The sequence below is a fragment of the Tarenaya hassleriana genome, unplaced genomic scaffold (genome assembly GCF_000463585.1).
Source record: "Tarenaya hassleriana unplaced genomic scaffold, ASM46358v1 Cleome9, whole genome shotgun sequence".
Classification (NCBI taxonomy): Eukaryota; Viridiplantae; Streptophyta; class Magnoliopsida; order Brassicales; family Cleomaceae; genus Tarenaya; species Tarenaya hassleriana.
In genome coordinates, this window is record NW_010971389.1 from 4487687 (window position 1) to 4505218 (window position 17532).

General features: G+C 40.1%; 4 protein-coding genes across 7 annotated transcripts in view; 3 read left to right on the top strand and 1 right to left on the bottom strand.

The window, feature by feature from the left end:
* The window catches only part of LOC104804444 (probable protein phosphatase 2C 53), a 3766-nt gene extending 684 nt beyond the window's left edge, over positions 1 to 3082 (top strand). The window contains exons 1-5 of one of the 2 annotated variants that reach the window (XM_010528749.1): positions 24 to 273; positions 413 to 1580; positions 1665 to 1982; positions 2090 to 2195; positions 2582 to 3082. In XM_010528749.1, coding sequence (XP_010527051.1) covers positions 777 to 1580; positions 1665 to 1982; positions 2090 to 2195; positions 2582 to 2913 — 1560 coding nt within the window. In that variant the 5' untranslated portion in view covers positions 24 to 273; positions 413 to 776 and the 3' untranslated portion in view covers positions 2914 to 3082. Of the gene's footprint in view, positions 1 to 23; positions 274 to 412; positions 1581 to 1664; positions 1983 to 2089; positions 2196 to 2581 lie in introns of those variants that run through there. The other variant, XM_010528748.2, reaches the window with a different exon arrangement.
* Positions 3083 to 3451: 369 nt separating this feature from the next.
* On the top strand, positions 3452 to 7679 carry LOC104804445 (vacuolar protein sorting-associated protein 27). The gene is made up of 10 exons (XM_010528751.2): positions 3452 to 3752; positions 4961 to 5017; positions 5133 to 5200; positions 5707 to 5917; positions 6010 to 6110; positions 6470 to 6545; positions 6637 to 6696; positions 6796 to 6846; positions 6923 to 7001; positions 7154 to 7679. Exons 1-10 carry the CDS (start codon positions 3672 to 3674, stop codon positions 7240 to 7242), a joined length of 873 nt encoding a protein of 290 aa, XP_010527053.1. The 5' UTR covers positions 3452 to 3671; the 3' UTR covers positions 7243 to 7679.
* A 753-nt stretch (positions 7680 to 8432) lies between these two features.
* Positions 8433 to 11586, top strand: LOC104804446. Its single transcript, XM_010528752.2, has 6 exons — positions 8433 to 9092; positions 9732 to 9829; positions 10316 to 10340; positions 10471 to 10591; positions 10712 to 10846; positions 11051 to 11586. Exons 1-6 carry the CDS (start codon positions 8630 to 8632, stop codon positions 11259 to 11261), a joined length of 1053 nt encoding a protein of 350 aa, XP_010527054.1. The 5' UTR covers positions 8433 to 8629; the 3' UTR covers positions 11262 to 11586.
* Positions 11587 to 11798: 212 nt separating this feature from the next.
* Positions 11799 to 17532, bottom strand: part of LOC104804447 (alpha-aminoadipic semialdehyde synthase) — a 7669-nt gene continuing 1935 nt past the window's right edge. For all 3 annotated transcript variants that reach the window (XM_010528755.2, XM_010528753.2, XM_010528754.2), the window contains exons 4-26: positions 17280 to 17366; positions 17063 to 17192; positions 16761 to 16934; positions 16565 to 16647; positions 16308 to 16424; positions 16134 to 16209; positions 15878 to 16049; positions 15693 to 15789; positions 15450 to 15616; positions 15287 to 15344; positions 15043 to 15183; positions 14548 to 14907; positions 14349 to 14429; positions 14194 to 14259; positions 13907 to 14024; positions 13663 to 13792; positions 13469 to 13548; positions 13226 to 13384; positions 12912 to 13143; positions 12687 to 12795; positions 12408 to 12569; positions 12231 to 12300; positions 11799 to 12051 (exon numbers count right to left, since the gene is read on the bottom strand). In XM_010528755.2, coding sequence (XP_010527057.1) covers positions 11999 to 12051; positions 12231 to 12300; positions 12408 to 12569; positions 12687 to 12795; positions 12912 to 13143; positions 13226 to 13384; positions 13469 to 13548; positions 13663 to 13792; positions 13907 to 14024; positions 14194 to 14259; positions 14349 to 14429; positions 14548 to 14907; positions 15043 to 15183; positions 15287 to 15344; positions 15450 to 15616; positions 15693 to 15789; positions 15878 to 16049; positions 16134 to 16209; positions 16308 to 16424; positions 16565 to 16647; positions 16761 to 16934; positions 17063 to 17192; positions 17280 to 17366 — 2922 coding nt within the window. In that variant the 3' untranslated portion in view covers positions 11799 to 11998. The remainder of the gene's footprint in view (positions 12052 to 12230; positions 12301 to 12407; positions 12570 to 12686; positions 12796 to 12911; positions 13144 to 13225; positions 13385 to 13468; positions 13549 to 13662; positions 13793 to 13906; positions 14025 to 14193; positions 14260 to 14348; positions 14430 to 14547; positions 14908 to 15042; positions 15184 to 15286; positions 15345 to 15449; positions 15617 to 15692; positions 15790 to 15877; positions 16050 to 16133; positions 16210 to 16307; positions 16425 to 16564; positions 16648 to 16760; positions 16935 to 17062; positions 17193 to 17279; positions 17367 to 17532) is intronic.

Sequence of the window (17532 nt, forward strand, 5' to 3'; positions counted from 1 at the left end):
TCTGTGGGGGGGGGGGGGGAGGACTGAAAGTTGACTCTTTAGGTGGAAGAGCAAACAAAAGGAACTGGCTTTTTCCTCTACTTTGATTTCACTGGCCCTCTTTCCTTGATTGCTGGTGACACAATTATTTATGATTGTATCTGTTGCGAGAGAGAGAGAGAGAGATTTTGGAGGTGGGTTTACCCCAGATCCAGGGAACTCGAGCAATACGTGAAAAAAAGATCGATCTTTATTTTCTTTGTAGATCTTTTAGTGTTTATCCTGTGACTCTTGGTACATCCAACTTTCTTTGGCTTTCTTTCTCATGACTTTTATTTTGTTTGTCCTCTCTCTGTTAGCTTGATAAAAAGGTTTGATTTCTATTCAGGTGTTAAGAAATTTTCATCTCTGTATCCTTTTTCCCTGTTTGTAGTTTGATTGAATAGATAGGGAAGGAGATTCAAGAGAAGAAGACGAAGAAGAAAGCGGGAGGAGCTTAACAAGCCTTTTGTGGGGGAAACTCTCTAATTTTGGAAATGGTTTCTATTTGTGGAAGTCTGGATCCAGTAGGGTTGACCAGATCTGTGTAACCCACAAGCTGCTTTATCTGGAAATATAAATTTCTCCTGGTTGGTGTATCTCCTCGAGGCATGGAAGATGGTTTCTTGAATAACATTGTCGTTGTTGTCCGAATCCTGTTCTCTCTAAGAGGTGTTCAACAATGGTAGGGTCTTGTATTGTTGGGGGGTCTGGTGGCGAATTCCTGCGATTTCTCGATAGAGAATTGGACCAAAAACATGATTCCTCCGGTGGTTGTGGCTATCGGAGTTTCTAGTTTTGTCTTCGATAACTCAGTAGTAGCTGCACATATGGATATTTCAAGATTCAAGCCTTCAACAGATGAGGCTGATACCCTTTTACCAAATAATGTAAGTAAGGATTCGGATAGCGAGGTTGGAAGTTCCGAAATGTTGCAGGTTGATGAAGATGGTGGAAAGAACGCTGAATCAACTTCGTTGGATGAAATGTTCGAAACGAAAGACGAGTTAATTGTTGCAGATGATGCCATGAGAGAGATCGAAGAGTGTGATTCGTTGTCACTGGAGGGCGATTGCTCGCTTTCTTTGGCTAGTGAAACTAGTAGCTTGTGTGGAGACGAATTCCCGGGTTTCGAGGCTGCTTCCGAAATGGGAACCCTTAGTGCTTTGGACCTTATCTCGAGGGCCAGTATTTCCGGAGGTTTAGGTGTGAATGCCGACATTGCTACTAGCCCAGTTGCTTTGGCCATGAATCTTGAGGGCGAAACTGGAATTGTCTCTAGAGATGAACCGGCTTCTGTTGTTCTTCGGTTGGCTGCAGAAAAAGGGGCGACTGCTTCTGGACGGAGTGTGTTCGAGGTTGAATATATCCCGTTGTGGGGAATCACGTCAATATGCGGGAGGAGACCCGAGATGGAAGACGCTTTCGTGGCCCTGCCTCGTTTTCTGAAACTTCCAATTCAGATGCTAATCGAGTATAGAGTACTCGATGGAATGAGCAACTGCTATTCCGAGCAAACAGCTCATTTCTTTGGGGTTTACGATGGTCACGGTGGTTCACAGGTGATGCTTCTTACACTTTTTTCCCCGTTCCATATGCACCCTACGTTTGAATCTTCGGATTCTCTATCTCGTTTCTTCCTTCAGGTCGCAAACTATTGCCGTGAGAATCTGCATACTGTTCTAGCCGAGGAGATCGCTTCCGCTAAGGAAAGGATCGGTGATGGGAATACGCAGGAAAGTTGTACCGAGCAGTGGAGACGGGCATTAACCAACTGTTTTATTAAGATCGATGCAGAAGTCGGAGGAAAGGCTAATACAGGGCCGGTTGCACCTGACACTGTTGGTTCAACGGCAGTTGTTGCTATCATCTGTTCTTCCCACATCATCGTAGCGAACTGCGGAGATTCAAGAGCAGTCCTTTGCCGCGGGAAAGAACCGATCGCTTTATCGGTTGATCATAAAGTACAGAAAAAGCTTCTTTCCATTTGCGGTTTTGTATCTCTCGAGCCTCTACTTATTCCGGTTGTATTAGTGATTCTCACCTCGTTTTCGTTTCATCGCTTACTCAGCCAAACAGAGAAGATGAGTACGTGAGGATTGAAGCTGCCGGAGGAAAAATCATACAGTGGAACGGACACCGCGTTTTTGGTGTTCTCGCAATGTCAAGATCCATTGGTAAGTTCTCGAAAATGCATATTTCTCGGTCCTTTACCCCGCACAATACCCACATCGTTTCTCTGTATGAACTCGGTCCTTTCAGAACGGACACCGAGTTTTACTAGAAAATGTTCATAAGTTTGTCGAGATCTTTAAGAATTATGTTCTAGTGATTCAAAGTGGAGATGTCCATTTTTGGTTTCGGTTCGGTTATGTTTGGATTCGGTTATTTTTTATTCAGGTAGAATTCAAGGTGAGTTTTTGCTGATAAAAATACTCATATTTTCAAAGAAATTTTCGGGTTTTTTTGTTACTTTTATATATAGTTTGGATTTGATTTTTTCAGTTTAGAGAAATCAGATTGATCCAATTTTTATATCGGATTCGGTTATTGCGATTTGCAGGGGATAGATACCTGAAACCATGGATAATACCAGACCCGGAAGTGGTGTTCTGTCCACGGACCAAAGACGATGACTGTCTGATCCTAGCAAGTGACGGCCTTTGGGACGTAATGACGAACGAGGAGGCTTGCGAGCTCGCCCGAAAACGCATAATGCTCTGGCACAAGAAGAACGGGCTCTCGGGTTCGTCCCGAGGCCGAGACGTCGACCCGGCAGCTCAATCCGCGGCCGAATATCTGTCGAACCGAGCTCTCCAGAAAGGGAGCAAGGACAACATCACAGTCATTGTGGTCGATCTGAAGGCTCAGAGGAAGTTCAAGAACAAATCTTGAAGGCCAAAGATTGTAGCTTTTGATCAAATATATATATATAGTAATGACGAATTTTAAAAGAATTGTTTCTAGTGGAATTTGGATTTTTATGGGTATGTGTAAATGTTTGAGATGTGGTTCTTAGAATTGTTGCAGAAAAAAAAAATTTGAAGTTTCCATGGTATTGTTATTCCTATTATTGTTATTATAGAATTCACTTATTACTCTGATTAACTTTTGCCAAAATAATCTCGTTTTTCTTCTTAAAACCGAACTTCCAACAATGTGAATTCAAATGTTTATTTCTGCTATAATTAATCATAAGTTACATGTAAAATAAATATTTATTATTGTTGTTAGAATTTTAAGGCTAAAATCTTATGGATTAAAATAGAATCCAATTTATTATTAATTTGATTAGCTTTTAAAAACATAATTTCATTTCCTCTAAGAGTAACTTTCAACAATATAAAATCGGATATTTGTTTCTAATATAAAATTAGTAAATACATATAAAATTGTTAGAAATTTCAATCCAAAGATTACGCTGTGTGATTTCCTGAGTAAATAAATAGTTTTGAAAGGCATCTCTTCTGCAAAAATTCAGCCAAAAAGGTGCTGTGGATTGATCCTGTGTAGCCGTGTGTTAGTCGTTTGATCGTCATCGACACTTTCTCGATTCGATTCTGTCGAGACCTGCAAAAATTAGATCTTTTTAGAGTAGAAAGTCAATTCCTTGGGCGTCTTCCGATTCGATCACGAGCGGTGCTTGCGAAAAAATGGCGCTTGAGCCCCCAGCTTTTCAGGAAGCTGCTCGCTGCGATGTCTGCAAATGCAGCTTCAACACCTTCAGACGCCGGGTACCTACGCGTTTTCGATTACCCATCTCCTGATTTCGAATTTAGGGTTTTGTTCATTCTCTTCTAGCTTGTGATTATCTGTGTATTTGTCAATCTCTGGGTTGATTTTGACATTTATATTGTCGGTCCACGAACTTATGACGATTGCTTGGTTTGATTTGAAACTTCTCAGACTGCTGAAACGAAATCGAAATTCCGGGTCGTGTCGATGGAAACAATTGAATTAATAAATTGAAAATAAATATTTTTTTTTAAGTCAAATTGATTTCAAACCAAGAGGAAATAAGAAAAAGCTTGGTTCAAGATGAATAATTAATTTACAAGTAACTTGACAGCGAATATCCATATATTTTTATATCTGACTTCAATCGAAGTCAAAAATAACAATTAAATTAACCAAAAATTCAATACCAAACCAAACCAACAGAGATTTGTTGGGATACGGCTCTCCCGTAATTATAAACCTGTGGCCCATCTGAATTTAGTCAATTCCCGTCAGATTGGTGGTAATTGACATAGATTTTGAAGGAGCTATTGCGTTATGCATGATTCGAAATGTACTGAAAACTTTCTGTAACTGGTATAAATGCTAAGGGATTCGGAAAATGAGTTCCTATTTTGGGGTTCTATGAAGCCGAATTGAAGAGTGATCTCTGAATAATAGGTGCGAAGATTGTAATGTGCAGTTTGCTTATTAGCCGTAACACTTTCCTTTTGTATACACTTTTTAGTTATCTCAATTCTCAAATAAGGTGATTATGGATTAGCTTTCAAGGAATACAATGGGACGGTTGAATATACGGTTCCAAGTGTGTGTAGTAGTTGTATCGATCATCCGTCGTCTAGTTGTAATATTCACAATTGTTGTCCGATACGAAGAGAAAATTCAATGTATCGTACCGGTAGCATTGGGATTGGTTGTTTTGTGTTTTTTGTATAGAAATTTTGTTACATCCATCTTACAAATCGATGACATAACCGAAGCGTGAGGGATTTGTTAGGAGCCTTTGATCAACATTTATCATCTTTGCGTGTGAATGTTTATGTTTTTCGTTCTTTTCGGTACTGTTCTATTTGAAGAATCAAAAAAGTTTCATTGGTTTTTCTTGTACGTAGATTTTACTTTTGAGAAAGCTTTTATATGTTCCTCTTTGCTGTAGAAGTGCCAATTACGTTAATCCATTATATCGCTTTATGTTTTTCTGCAGCATCATTGTCGTTGCTGCGGGAGGACATTGTGTCATGAACATTCGTCAAATCAAATGGTCAGACAAATGTTGTCTCCTTTTGAAGCTTCTCGGTTTAAGTTCCACGAAATTCGTTTGCACATTTTTGCTATTAACTGTATGTTATGTTATACACTGTATATGCTAAACGCAGGCTTTACCTCAATTCGGGTTAAACCTCCCTGTCAGAGTTTGTGCCGATTGTTTTAACAACTCTGCTCGGTGAGTCTCTTATTAGTTTTTGAATCCTTTTCTCAGGTTCTATATGATTTTGATATCTTCTTTTTTAAACAATGTTCCATACATGATTATATTTGAGAAACTACCAACTGCACAACTGATGAGTATGCTGTTGGACGACACAGTTGTATACCTAATGTGGTTTTACATATATGATTTCCTTCCAAAAGTGAAACTTTTGCGAAGGAATCAACAGCCAGTAAACCAATGCGTCTCTTTAAATGTTTCGGCTAGGAAAAAATTATGACCAATAAAAACATATCACAGATCTCCTAAGTAGTTAATTTATTTGTTAATTGGTAGCTAAGCTAAGTACAAAACCATCCTTTTGTTCATCTCAAAGAGGAGTTTGTCTCGGGAGAGACCGTTTGTGGTCTTTCCTTTTGTTGGGTGCATTGTCTTGACGAAAAGTTTTAGTTTTGTCTGTGATAGAAAAGATTGGGTCTTCTTTCTGAGCCTTCTTTGATCATATAAATTCCGTTATGCAGATCTGTTAAGACCAATATTCATGCTTCAGCCGATGAAGTTGATTCCGTAACAGGAGGAGTGTCTAGACTAGACATCGACACAGATATGGGCTTTAAAACCAATCCAACATTAGAGCAGCACTCTGTGGTAGCTGTAGCTGAATGCAAGTGTGGTATGCCTCTATGTATCTGCGTAGCTCCTGCTCCGCCCGCCAACACGCTGATCCCAGAGGTAAAAAAGCACTGGAATCGCCTTAGATGTGTCTTTTCTACAAAAATATGGCAATCTGTTTCGATAATATGTGCTTCTTTTTTTTGGAACAGACTACTCCTGCTTCTGTGGCGCCCATCCAGCCAAATCTAAAGCCAAGAAGGACAGAAGCCTCAGCAAGGATTAAAGGTTCCACTTCCAACAGCATCACTAGGTATACTACCATTTTTTTGTTCTACATCTATCCTTTGTCATGCAGATGACTGGTTTTTGCCTAACTTGTTGCTCGGTGGAATTAGAATTTACGTGAAACGAGTTGTTCAGGCTTTGCTCATGTCATGTGCCACTTGGATTTTTTCGATTATTTCTGAGAAATGTTATGCTGGAGACTGGATTGAGCTTGCACTGCTAGTAGTTGCTGTCGGAGCAATTGCATGAAAAAATCGCTTTTGGGTCCTGTTCTGTGACTAACTGGTGTTAATCATATCCTTTTAACATAAACCCGGTTCACGACTGACTTGCTGTTAATTTTTTTCTTGTTTCTAACCCGTTCGCGTATGTTGAAATTCACAGTTCAGCTTCGAATCCCGGTCAACTTACAAGCAGTGCCATGGACATTCCCCAAAGGGACTATGAATGCAACGGGGAGGTAACTCCGTTTACCGCATAACGGTGATATAACCATCTCTTTTTTCTATAATAGGTAATTCCTATATACTTACATTGGCACGTCGATACAGGGATTAAGGGAAGCCATCAAGAATGGTGATGCTGCTGGCGTCGGGAAGCTGTTGAAAGAGGTATTGATTTGGTTGTCCTAATTTAAGAATCGCTGAGACACCCTGAGAAATGGGATTGAAGTTAAGGTTTAAACCCTTAACACTTCGAGATTTCGACAGGGGGTAGATGCGAATTACCGTGACAAGCAGGGAATGTCGGTGCTTCATCTGGTAAAATCTTCTCGTCTTGTTTGCTCGTTTTCGCTCTATCGTAAGTGCTTCGGTAGTGACACACCTCTTTCTGCAGGCTGCGATGTTTAACTGCACCGATATAACGTTTATTCTAATGGAACATGGAGCAAGCCTTGAGCACAAGAATGCACAAGGTATATATGACTCATGCTCGCTGTAACGCGTTGTTAGAAATTTGTACTCAGATCTCACCTTGACCGAACACCTGAATTTCGGAGTCTTGTATCGTTACAAAATTTACTCTTTTTATCGTTCTGCATATAATCTTTCCATCAACTCTCAACAGGAGAAACGCCGATAGATTGTGCTCCGGCTACTCTACAATACAAGATGCGGCAAAAGATGGAAGAAATCGGGAAGAGCTTTGGCTCTTGAAGCGAAACCCGGCTCGCTGTCTTTGCTCATGGGAAGAGCTTTGGCTCGTGAAGCAGGCGAGCGATCGCTGAGAACACGACAAAGGTTTTCGGGCTTCGAATCTGCTTGAAAGGTAAACCGTATTGAAGGCTTTCCGGTTGTTCTGTCTGCATTTTGTCGAGATGCTTTTTAGTTCATCAACGACACTGATAAGATATGTCGATGTGATGCAAATCGACTCCTTGGCTCAAGTTTTAGACATAAGACAAGTTTCATGGAAACCTTGTTTTCGTGGGTGAGAAACCGAGAACCTGTTTGCAAATTGGTTTGTGACATGCTCTCCTGATTCAGGGCAATCTCCGTGTTTTCTATTCTACAAACCCGACATGAAAGTATAGTAGTTGGTAGGCGTAGTGAGATTTGGGTTTGATTCGGTTATTTTAGAAAAATTATATACATTCGGTTTTTATATTTGGTTTTAGAAAAATTAAACCGATTTGGTTTTTGCATCAAATTATTGGGTTTAGTTTTTGTATAAACACACTGATACAACCACGCCTTTGCACAGAAATCACATTTGCCATTTTTTGTTCGAAAGAGACAAGCAAAGATTCACATAAAAGGATCGTAAAGGAGGAGAATCAGATACTAAAGTAGCGACGGGGCAAAATTGGATTTGATATCGAGTTTCGTATTCGGATTGGCCCGTGGTTATTTGAAAATTATAAACATATATTTATAAGTCGTCATTATTATTAAAATTTACATGATTAGGGTTTGAAATTTTCAACGTTAAGATTTGAATCATTTGAGTTCAAAATCAGACATCTTAAATCTCTGGAATTTAATCTTTGTATAACATGGGTTTAACTGAGAGTTTTTAACATATTCATCACCAAAATTAAGATGCAATTTTAAGGAAAATTTGTTTTTATTTTATAAAATATATTTTCATCATTCATGTTATTAATTATTCCATTATAAATCGTAACAAATTTAAAAAAAAAAAATCCTGAGATTGGGCCAATGCCGATTGGTGTGCGCGCCATTGATCCCGCCTAGGGATTAGCGGCCGCGGCGCAAACGTAGGGTTTATAGGGACAAACCCTCCGCTCCTTTTTTTTTTCCAAAATTATTTTTTCTGGAAAAAGTAATTTATTTTAATTTATATTTCTTTATTTATTTTTATGAGAAACTGCAAAATTGTAATTTCCATTAAAGGCCCAATGAAATCAAAGTGCCTCAATCCATGATTGCTTCTCTGAGCTTTTTCCGATTCTTCATCATTTTCATTTTCTTCTCGGGGTTTTCCCTCCAGCCAAATTGGGGATTAGGATTTTCTTTTCTAGTTCGATTCCTTCATTTGCTAGATTTTTAATGGTGGAATGTGAGTGAAGACGTCGTCGTTATGTTCAAGACCCAATCCGACGCCATTCGCATTTGCTTCCGTCGAATCGCGGGCTTCGATTCACAAACCCTAATGTCTGCATATCTTTTTTCGATCAGCGATCCCTTTTCAACACGATCGCTTCACACTGGTTCGTTTCGTGACAAGCCCGACACAGATTTTGTTCACCGAATCAATTCTCTCGAAGCTAACAACCTCATCAGCGGTGGGGTCAAGGTTAAAGGCGGCAAATTCAACGGGTTAACCCTAAGGGGTTGTGCTGATTCTCACAGGAAAGCTGATCATAAGGCTCGAGTTTTGGCGCAGCATCGGCAGATTCTTCGTGGTGTGGAATCTGGGCCGGCGGAGATTCGCAGCGGCGGAGCCGACGTTGCGGATTTTCGCCGCGGTGGAGCTTTGCCCGGGAAGTTTAGAAGGTTCCATGATAATGATAAGATTGTTGTTGCCGTCGACATCGATGAGGGTATTGTTTCTCTTCTTTCCCCTGGTGTTCTTTAGTTATCACTGATCACCCTCATGTCAAAGTTTCCATTTTGTTTTTCATTTTTAATATTTTGTTGACTGGTGTGTCTATCTGAATTAGTCAAATGGGTTCTGCAAAAAGCTTTAGATTAGAGAATGTTTTCTGCAATAATGAAATCTGGAGAATCTTTGGAGCTTAGCCAAGTGAAAACCTAAATTTATTCACATGGTAGGCATGAGTAGATTGTTGAATTATATGCCCATCATGTGTATGGACACTGTTTCTAATCTGATACTGATAGTGTTATGGATATGTCAATCTGATATTCGTTTGAATAGGTGAAATAATGGTGGTTTCTGTATTATCATACTTGTGGTTTTACCAAACTGAAGTATAGGCTGATTCTCTGTAAAAGTTGAGCAAAATAAATGGTTTATCTAACTCGATAAGCTGGATTTCTTTCTTGTGTTGTAATTTGTGGGGGATTGGTTTGAGTCTGGTCATAGTTTCCTCTCATATGTTGCTCATATTTTACTCTGTCCTCTCCCTTTCCTAATGTGAATTGTATTTTCTTTCTGTCTTTCACTGAAGCATTGATTATAAATTTTTCTCCATCTTCTGTTCTTTCCTTGTAAGCAGTCCTTGGAAACTTTGTCTCGGCTCTTAACAGGTTCATCGCGGATCGGTACTCAGCAAATCATTCAGTCTCAGAGTACCACGTCTACGAGTTCTTCAAGGTATTATTGGGTCATTGCTTTTTTTTTTCCTGGAAAACAGTGAATATCTTGTTGTTAGACAACATGGAGGATTAAATTATATCACTGCACATTTTTGCGAAAAAGAAGCGAGATTAGAGTTAGCTTGGTTTATTATATCAAGAAGTATGTTTTGCGGTAGTATTGGGATCAAGTATTCTTTGAATTGCATGTGCAACCGTACTGTTTCAGGGTATTTTCGACTAGTAAGGTTAAGGATCGGTGTGATAACAACTGTATGATACAAAAATTAAGGAGCATCCTTTGCCCAATGGTTCTTTGCTTCCGGAATTTATCATGCAGATCAGTTTTTGTTAGCTTCTCGTCTTATGTGGTTTATGTTCTATGTTATCATTGGAAATATAGATAGAACATTAGAAATATATGTATGTATTTATCTCGTAATATGGAGCTATATTTGTTTGTTACGGAATGCATTAAAAGTTTCTTTCCCCATTTCTATTGCAGATATGGAAGTGCTCTCGTGATGAAGGTATCGCTTCGCTTGCTTGCAGTTATCAATTTTTTAACGTTTTCACCGATACCAGCTTATGTTCTTTGGCATCGGTAGTTAGTCTATGTAGAACCTAATGGGCGTTGTTAAAGCTCTCTTGTTATGACAGCCGATATACGTGTCCACGAATTCTTTAAGACGTCATACTTCAAGAAAGGGATCCATCCTCTCCCGGGTGCTCAGAAGACGCTTCACAAGTTATCAAGATTTTGTGACCTATCAGTCGTGACGTATGTGGTGACATTCAATGATCTTATTCTTTCGATGTGCAAATTTACCATCGGTTAATTTGAAGACCTTTAACTAGATGCCCTTTGATTGGTTGATTGATATGCATGGAAAATGGATAGGTCTCGGCAGAATGCGATTAAGGAGCACACGCTCGAGTGGATCGAGATGCATTTCCCGGGACTCTTTCGAGAGATTCATTTCGGTAACCATTTTGCTTTGCACGGAGAATCGAGACCAAAGTCTGAAATATGCAGGTATATACAGTTCCTTTTTACCAGTTATGTTCTGATCAAGCTGATAATCATCTGATGTTAGACTAAATAAACCTAAAAAATAATTATAGATTAGGTAACAGCTGGTATTTAACTCCCTTACATCATTAGCAGTAACCCGTGGAGACAAACCCGATATATGTCATCTTCTTGAGGGGATCTAATCTCGAAAATTGGGATTTGCAGATCATTTGGGGCAGAAATCCTGATCGACGACAACCCTAGATACGCGACGGAGTGCGCTAATATCGGGATGAAGGTTCTGCTCTTCGACTACGAGAACTCGTATCCTTGGTGCAAAGCAGAGTCTACCGACCAAAACCCGTTGGTGACAAAGGTTCGCAACTGGGAAGAAGTCGAGCAACAGCTGCTTTCGTTCGTCGTATCGAAGCGTTAAACAACATTTCTACGAAAATTGGACGGATCGTATCATCACATACATATACAAAAGTTCGGAGGATTTTCTCTGCAACAGGTTTTTTAAGGACAAGAACCAAAGAAACAAGCTTTGATGGCATTGATGTGTGTAGTAAGAGGCATTTAGTGTTGGGAATTAGTTTGAAACATTATTCCTTTTGTGTAATGTCTTCGAAGGATATTATTTTAGGTTAAAGTTCTCAGCTCAGTGATAAAAGCAGCCATCTTCTTCTTGGCTTCCCTACTGTAAGAACACAACCCTTTTTTTTTAGAATCATTTTCATTTTCACAACCATTTCTATTTATTTTTTTTCCATTGGAGTGAAAAATGATTTAGATTTGTATAAAATGCTTGGTATAGTGTATAGCTTATGTTATCTATCAAAATTAAATAACACAGAATGTGTGTTCATGTTGTGTTTTCTTATATTTAAGGAATTTGGGATTCGAGGTTTGTATTTAGATTTTAGACAATCGTTTCTAACCCACAAAAATAGAATAAAATTATTCATAAAAGTTATCTTTAATAATTATAAAAAAAAGCTTGGGTCAGTCGAATCCTAGGCCCAATTTATTTTTAACCTCCGAATCCACAAAATACGAGGGGAATACATCAGTTGACGTTTTATTTAATAATATTTATATAGTTTTTGGTTTATTTTATATATATATAAAGGTAGAATATCCAAAATAATTGGGGGGAAAAAGCGGCAGCAGTTATTCGGTCTTCTCCATCAGCTTGATACCGTAAGCTTGCAATATCTCCAAAGCTGCACCAACCAAAAACACAAATTCAACAATCTCACAACTTGATTTTTTTTTCTCTTATGGATAAAATTAAAAATCGTTAGAGATGTAAATTTTGGATTTCGGTTCGGTTTTTTATTAGAGATGGAAAAATAATAAGATATTTTGCCACGGAAAAAGGATCGTAAATTCAAAAGGCTACCTGGCAAGTAAACTTCTGGTTCGATCGGTCTTAAGACGCCACGGGTCTCGATCTTGTCTTCCATCAATAACTGCGAAACCCAACACAAACTGATCAGTTCCTATGTTTCAGCTGTTGTAATAAGATCTTTGCGACATAAACAAAGCAAGCAAGAAAATAGTAAGGAAAGAAAGTTACCAGAGCTCCAATGGCTGCGGGGATTCCGACCGTCTTGGCCATGGCTGTCGTCGTGGCCCCGTTCTTCGTGCTCCCGAACTCTAACATAGTCGCCCTGCGGATCTCTGTTCTTCGGCTCTCCGGGAACTCGACTTCTATTTGGTGATGCAGAAGCACCATATCCTGAAAACGTAAAAAACAAAACGTTTTCTTTTCCCGAGTTTTACGACTATCGGTTACTACTGAACCACGATTACGAGGAGGACTCGAGATCGATGGTTTGAGTTCTCGAAGGATTACCTGTTCGTCGCCCGAAAAGGCGAGCTTCTCTTCCATCAGAAGACAAGTTGCATCGAACATGTTCTTGCACGAAGCCGGAATCTCCCTCTCCTCGTTGAATCCCAAGAATCTACGACACCCGAAAGAGAAAACAGACGAAAGAATTATCGGACTAATTCATCCCGAAAGATTGGATGCAATGCAGCAGGATACACTCGTATTCTGCCTACAAAGTTAGTTACTCACACAATGGTTTTCGCCGCTTTCGCTGCGGCTTCTCTGTTATGCCCAAGATTGGAAATCCTCTCGCTTATAGCCTTCTCTCCAGTTACCGGTCCCGTCCCATTCTCTCCGCCCATTTCGAGAATTTTGCTCAACAAATCACTGAAGGTGATCCTCTTCCCGACCGCGGGTGATTGGTTTGCTTCGTTGTCAAAGAATCCGAGTTTCGCGAGCGTTCCCATAGTCTCGCTGAATCCTGTCCATGGAAGAAAACAGGTTTTAACTTTTCAGATACCAACAGCTTTAACCGCATGATGCAATGAAACCCGAAGGCGTGCCTTCGTATCGGAGGGTTCCACGAAATATCGTAGATGCTTCATTCTCAATCCCGTAGATTTTTCCATAAACCAAGGAGTCGCGATTCGGAAGACACTCCAACGCGAAAGCTGGAAGATCAGCTATCCGGAATCTTGTCGCCGAATCATACAGATTCTCCCCTGCAGTTTGCAACTAATGAGCTAAATCGAAACAAATCTATTACAAGACAGCTATTTTTCTTCAAAGTATCTCGTCGATCTTACCATCAATATGCACTGTTTCACCGTTATGCTTGTAAGTTGCGGGATTGCGACCAGCTCGAATTGCTCCAGCAGGGTTCCAGCTGAAAATCAGAAGAGTTCCCCGAGAAAGCGTGATCAAGAACCAGTTATATGAAACTAGAGATGTCCAAAAACTATCCGTGAAGCGGAAAATGCCTCGAAGGAGAAGAATATACCTGAATTTATACGCCAACGGATTGTTTGCTGCAGCGGGAGAGGGAAGCCCTCCACAGTAAGAGGTGAAAGACTTGATTTTTCCCTTCCGAACCTGAGCATCGTTGATCATTTTCATCGCCATCATGTGATCTAAAAGACAAGATACACAATAAAATCATCTTCCAAGTATTGGAGAAAGCTTGCAATAACACCGAGAAAAGATGCGTCGAAGAAACAGTATTCTGATAAAAACATTGTTCGTACCGATTCCTGGGTCCAGTCCCATTTCACCGAGAATCGTGATTCCGGCCTTCTTGGCCTTCTCATGAAGCATCGAGGTTGCATCATCGACATAGCTTGCAGTGACAAGATGCTTCTTCATCTGCATAGATACGTTTAGTAATGTTTCTTTCTCACCTCAAACCCGCATCCTTAAACCATTAAACGTCATCGAGCGAGACGATTACGCATCAATTCAACGACTCGGGTGGTGTAGTAAACGCGGGTCGAGATTCGTACGAAAGAAGAATAACTCTAGAAAGCATGAATACCTCGATGCAAGTCTTTGCGACAACCGTATGACAACTTGCAGGTAATAGACTTATCACAACATCAACCTGCACATAATGCGAAAAAAACCCAGGATTAGCGCCTGTCTATTTCTGACATCGAAGACGATCGGGTAACAAAAAACCAAGGACAATACCTGAGAAATATACTTGAGGAGGCTTTCGCTATCTGAGATATCGAGCTGAATTGCTTCCGCATTTGGAATACCTTCAACCGTCTGTGCAACACATTCATCATCAAGTCACTAAACTCGGATAAAAAGCGTCATCTCTAGAAAATCTTCTATTTGAAATCATATACGTAATTTCTCGAATACGATTTTTGTCTAGACATACCTCTTTAGCATCTTTAAGATAGAGAGATGCGACAAGAACCCTAACATCAGTTTGTTCTCCGGGATCAGATCCCAAACAAGCCTCGTACCACTGCTGAGCCGAGATGTTTCCAACCGAAGCTAGGAGCTCAGCGGCTGGGCGGCAGACCCGTCCAGCGCCAAGAATCAGAACCGTCGATTTCTTCTTCGTCGTCATCATCTCGGGTTTCTCTTTGGCGCCATTCTCCTCCTGCACCTTGCCAATCTTCAGAGAGATCTTATTTGTTTCTTTACTTGGATTCACATAATCTTCATTCGGATTAGCTAAGCGTGTCAAGGAATCGATAATTTGATCCAAAACTGCTCTGTCATCGGCACCGACCTGTCCAAGATGATGAAATATACATTATCAAGAATCATCTAGGCAAGCGAAAATAACAAGAACCCGAACACCAAAAAAAAGAATCTCAACAACTAAGCATTGTCAAATTCAGTTTCTGCTTCGGAATGAGCTTACTTCAAGTTCCGAATATGACTCAGCATCAGTGCTCTGCCCAACATGGCATTTCGTCAAATGAAAGGATCCACCCGCAGCTTCAATAATGTCCAGAGCTTCGTTTATCAGAAATTTATCGAATAAGTGCCCGCTCAGAGATACCTACAAAATCATTACCATCATAATCCGATACAACGGCAACAAAACAAAACAAGGTATCCGGATCAAGAAACTTACCAAAGTATTTTAATAAAAAAAAACTTACCAAAGTATTGTATGTGTTCTTGTTGGAGAATCCGGTTTCAGTATTATCTGCCGTATCTCTGCAGTTAAATCGCATAAGAGATCAAAACATCGATTTCTTTTACAGAGTTATTGCTTTAGATCAAAGCGTTGATCGATGAAAACATGGCTCAAAAAAAGCTTACTCAGGATCAGAGCTCCTCATACGAGGAATGTACTCGAACAAAGACGTGAGCATTCCCCCGTGGGTAATGCACGCTCTCTTCAGATGCGGCGGTAGTTCTTCGATGTCTGTTGTCGAAGCAAAACTCCCAATGAATTGGGACAGAATGTCCCCGAAATGCTGCGACGCCTTTGTACAACAAAAAAAAAACATCAAATCAGCTTATTAGCAAAACCATAGAATCTGTAAAAAAAAATCTTTTCACCTCCTTTGCAAATTCTGTCGGGAGAATGTCCACGGCCATGGATAGGACACCGTTTCCTTCCATGTCGTTGTGGTAAGAATTGTTCATCGGATCAAACCTACAGGTAAGAGTTATTGACCAGGTAAGTTTTCGTCACAGAGAAAAAAAATAGTAACGAAGAGAGTGTTATATCGAAGAATAGAAACCTGAAGAAAGGTGAGTCGATAAGAGTAGCTCGGTTAACAAACTCGATGGAGCCGCCGATATCACAGGTAATATCGCATATCCCGACGAGCGGGCATCCTCTATCCGTCAGATCTCGAAGCTGCTCGGTGCTCAAAAGACGAGGAAATCTTTTCTCCCAATACATGCAATTAACTGCAGAAAAAAAAAATCATACTTACATGCTTAACATTGCGAAAATTCAAGAACATGAAAGGTAAAAATAAGAGCAAGATCTACCGAGAACAGATGTATATGGAGCTATCTTTTCGTGAAAAACCGGCTTGTAATGTTCCGGGTGTGTGTAATAGTCCACCTGAACATTAAAAGATAGAAAAAATCTCAGACCTTTCGTCTTCGATACACTCAAGATAAGGTAGCAATATCGATGCTGAACCATTTATGTATACTTACTTTGTCGAAAGCCTCTGTCGGGTCTAGATGTTCAACCATGTCTTGACTGGTGACGATACATCCGTACACCTGATGAATTCTCTTCGTAGATAGTCCGTTTTGGCTAACGCCCTTGGCCTGTGCAGAAACATACTTTTTGATTCAGATTCTTTCACGAAACAGATGTCAATTCCATTCAATCTTTTTCCAAAGTTTTCACAGAAAAATTGTCCAAAAAGCAAATAGATAGCTAAAAAAGCGAGGAACCTTTCACTTACTTTTTCGAATAGTTCAGGAAGCCGGTTTGGTTCAACCATAGTGTGAGGAAGAAGCTTGAAAATTTCCTGGGCTCCAAGAGAAACTGCAGAAGAGAGTCAGCAGAATGCAACATCGGCATCTCTAAATTGTTAGAACTGAAACAAAAATGGCTGCAACAATCAGAGAAGAGAAATGAATTTACGATAACGAAAGTACCGTTTCCTGTCCCCGTGAAAACAAACACGAGAGGGCATATCCCGGATGGTAGTCCCTGAGTTGCAATCTCTTCGCCTATGGAAATCACGGCAGCTTTGGCCGCAGCCAAGGAGGAATACATATAGGATGAACCGAGAGATAGGAAAGGCGTTGAGTATCCAAGACTTAGGTATCCTGCAACATCCGTGGAAAATTATATTTGATTAAACCCGAGAAAAAATCTCGTAGCGATTTGGACAAGTTTTACATCTAAAAGAAGAAACGAAAAACCGAAGCAGGATAAGTGAAGTGAAGGATCATACTCTGTCCAAGTCCATGTAAGAAGTCGACAAGTCCAGCTCTCCCTGCATATTTACCAAATGCAAGCAGTCGTCTCCCGTGATCCCCGACAATGAGCTCATAGTCATATAGTGTAACCCTGTCTGCTAGAATCTGCGTATTGAATGCCGGTTTTCAGTGCGTTAAAACAATTTTTTTACGAGTTTCGAATTTTTTACAGATTAACTTACTGCTGTGTACCTTATCCAACAAGGGCATGTTCTCTTTCTGTGCCTTGTGAGTGTGCGAAAAGAAAGCGTATGCTCTGTCGGGGAGAATCATTTCAAGCTGAAAAACCAAACCCGAAACACGATATGCCATCAAAACAATATCCAAGACCAAAAGAAAGCATAACCTCTGTCGAGAAGAACCATTTCAAGCTCAAAACCCAAATCCAAACCACGATATATCATCAAGAAATCGTACACAAGGCCAAAAGAAAGCGTACACTCTT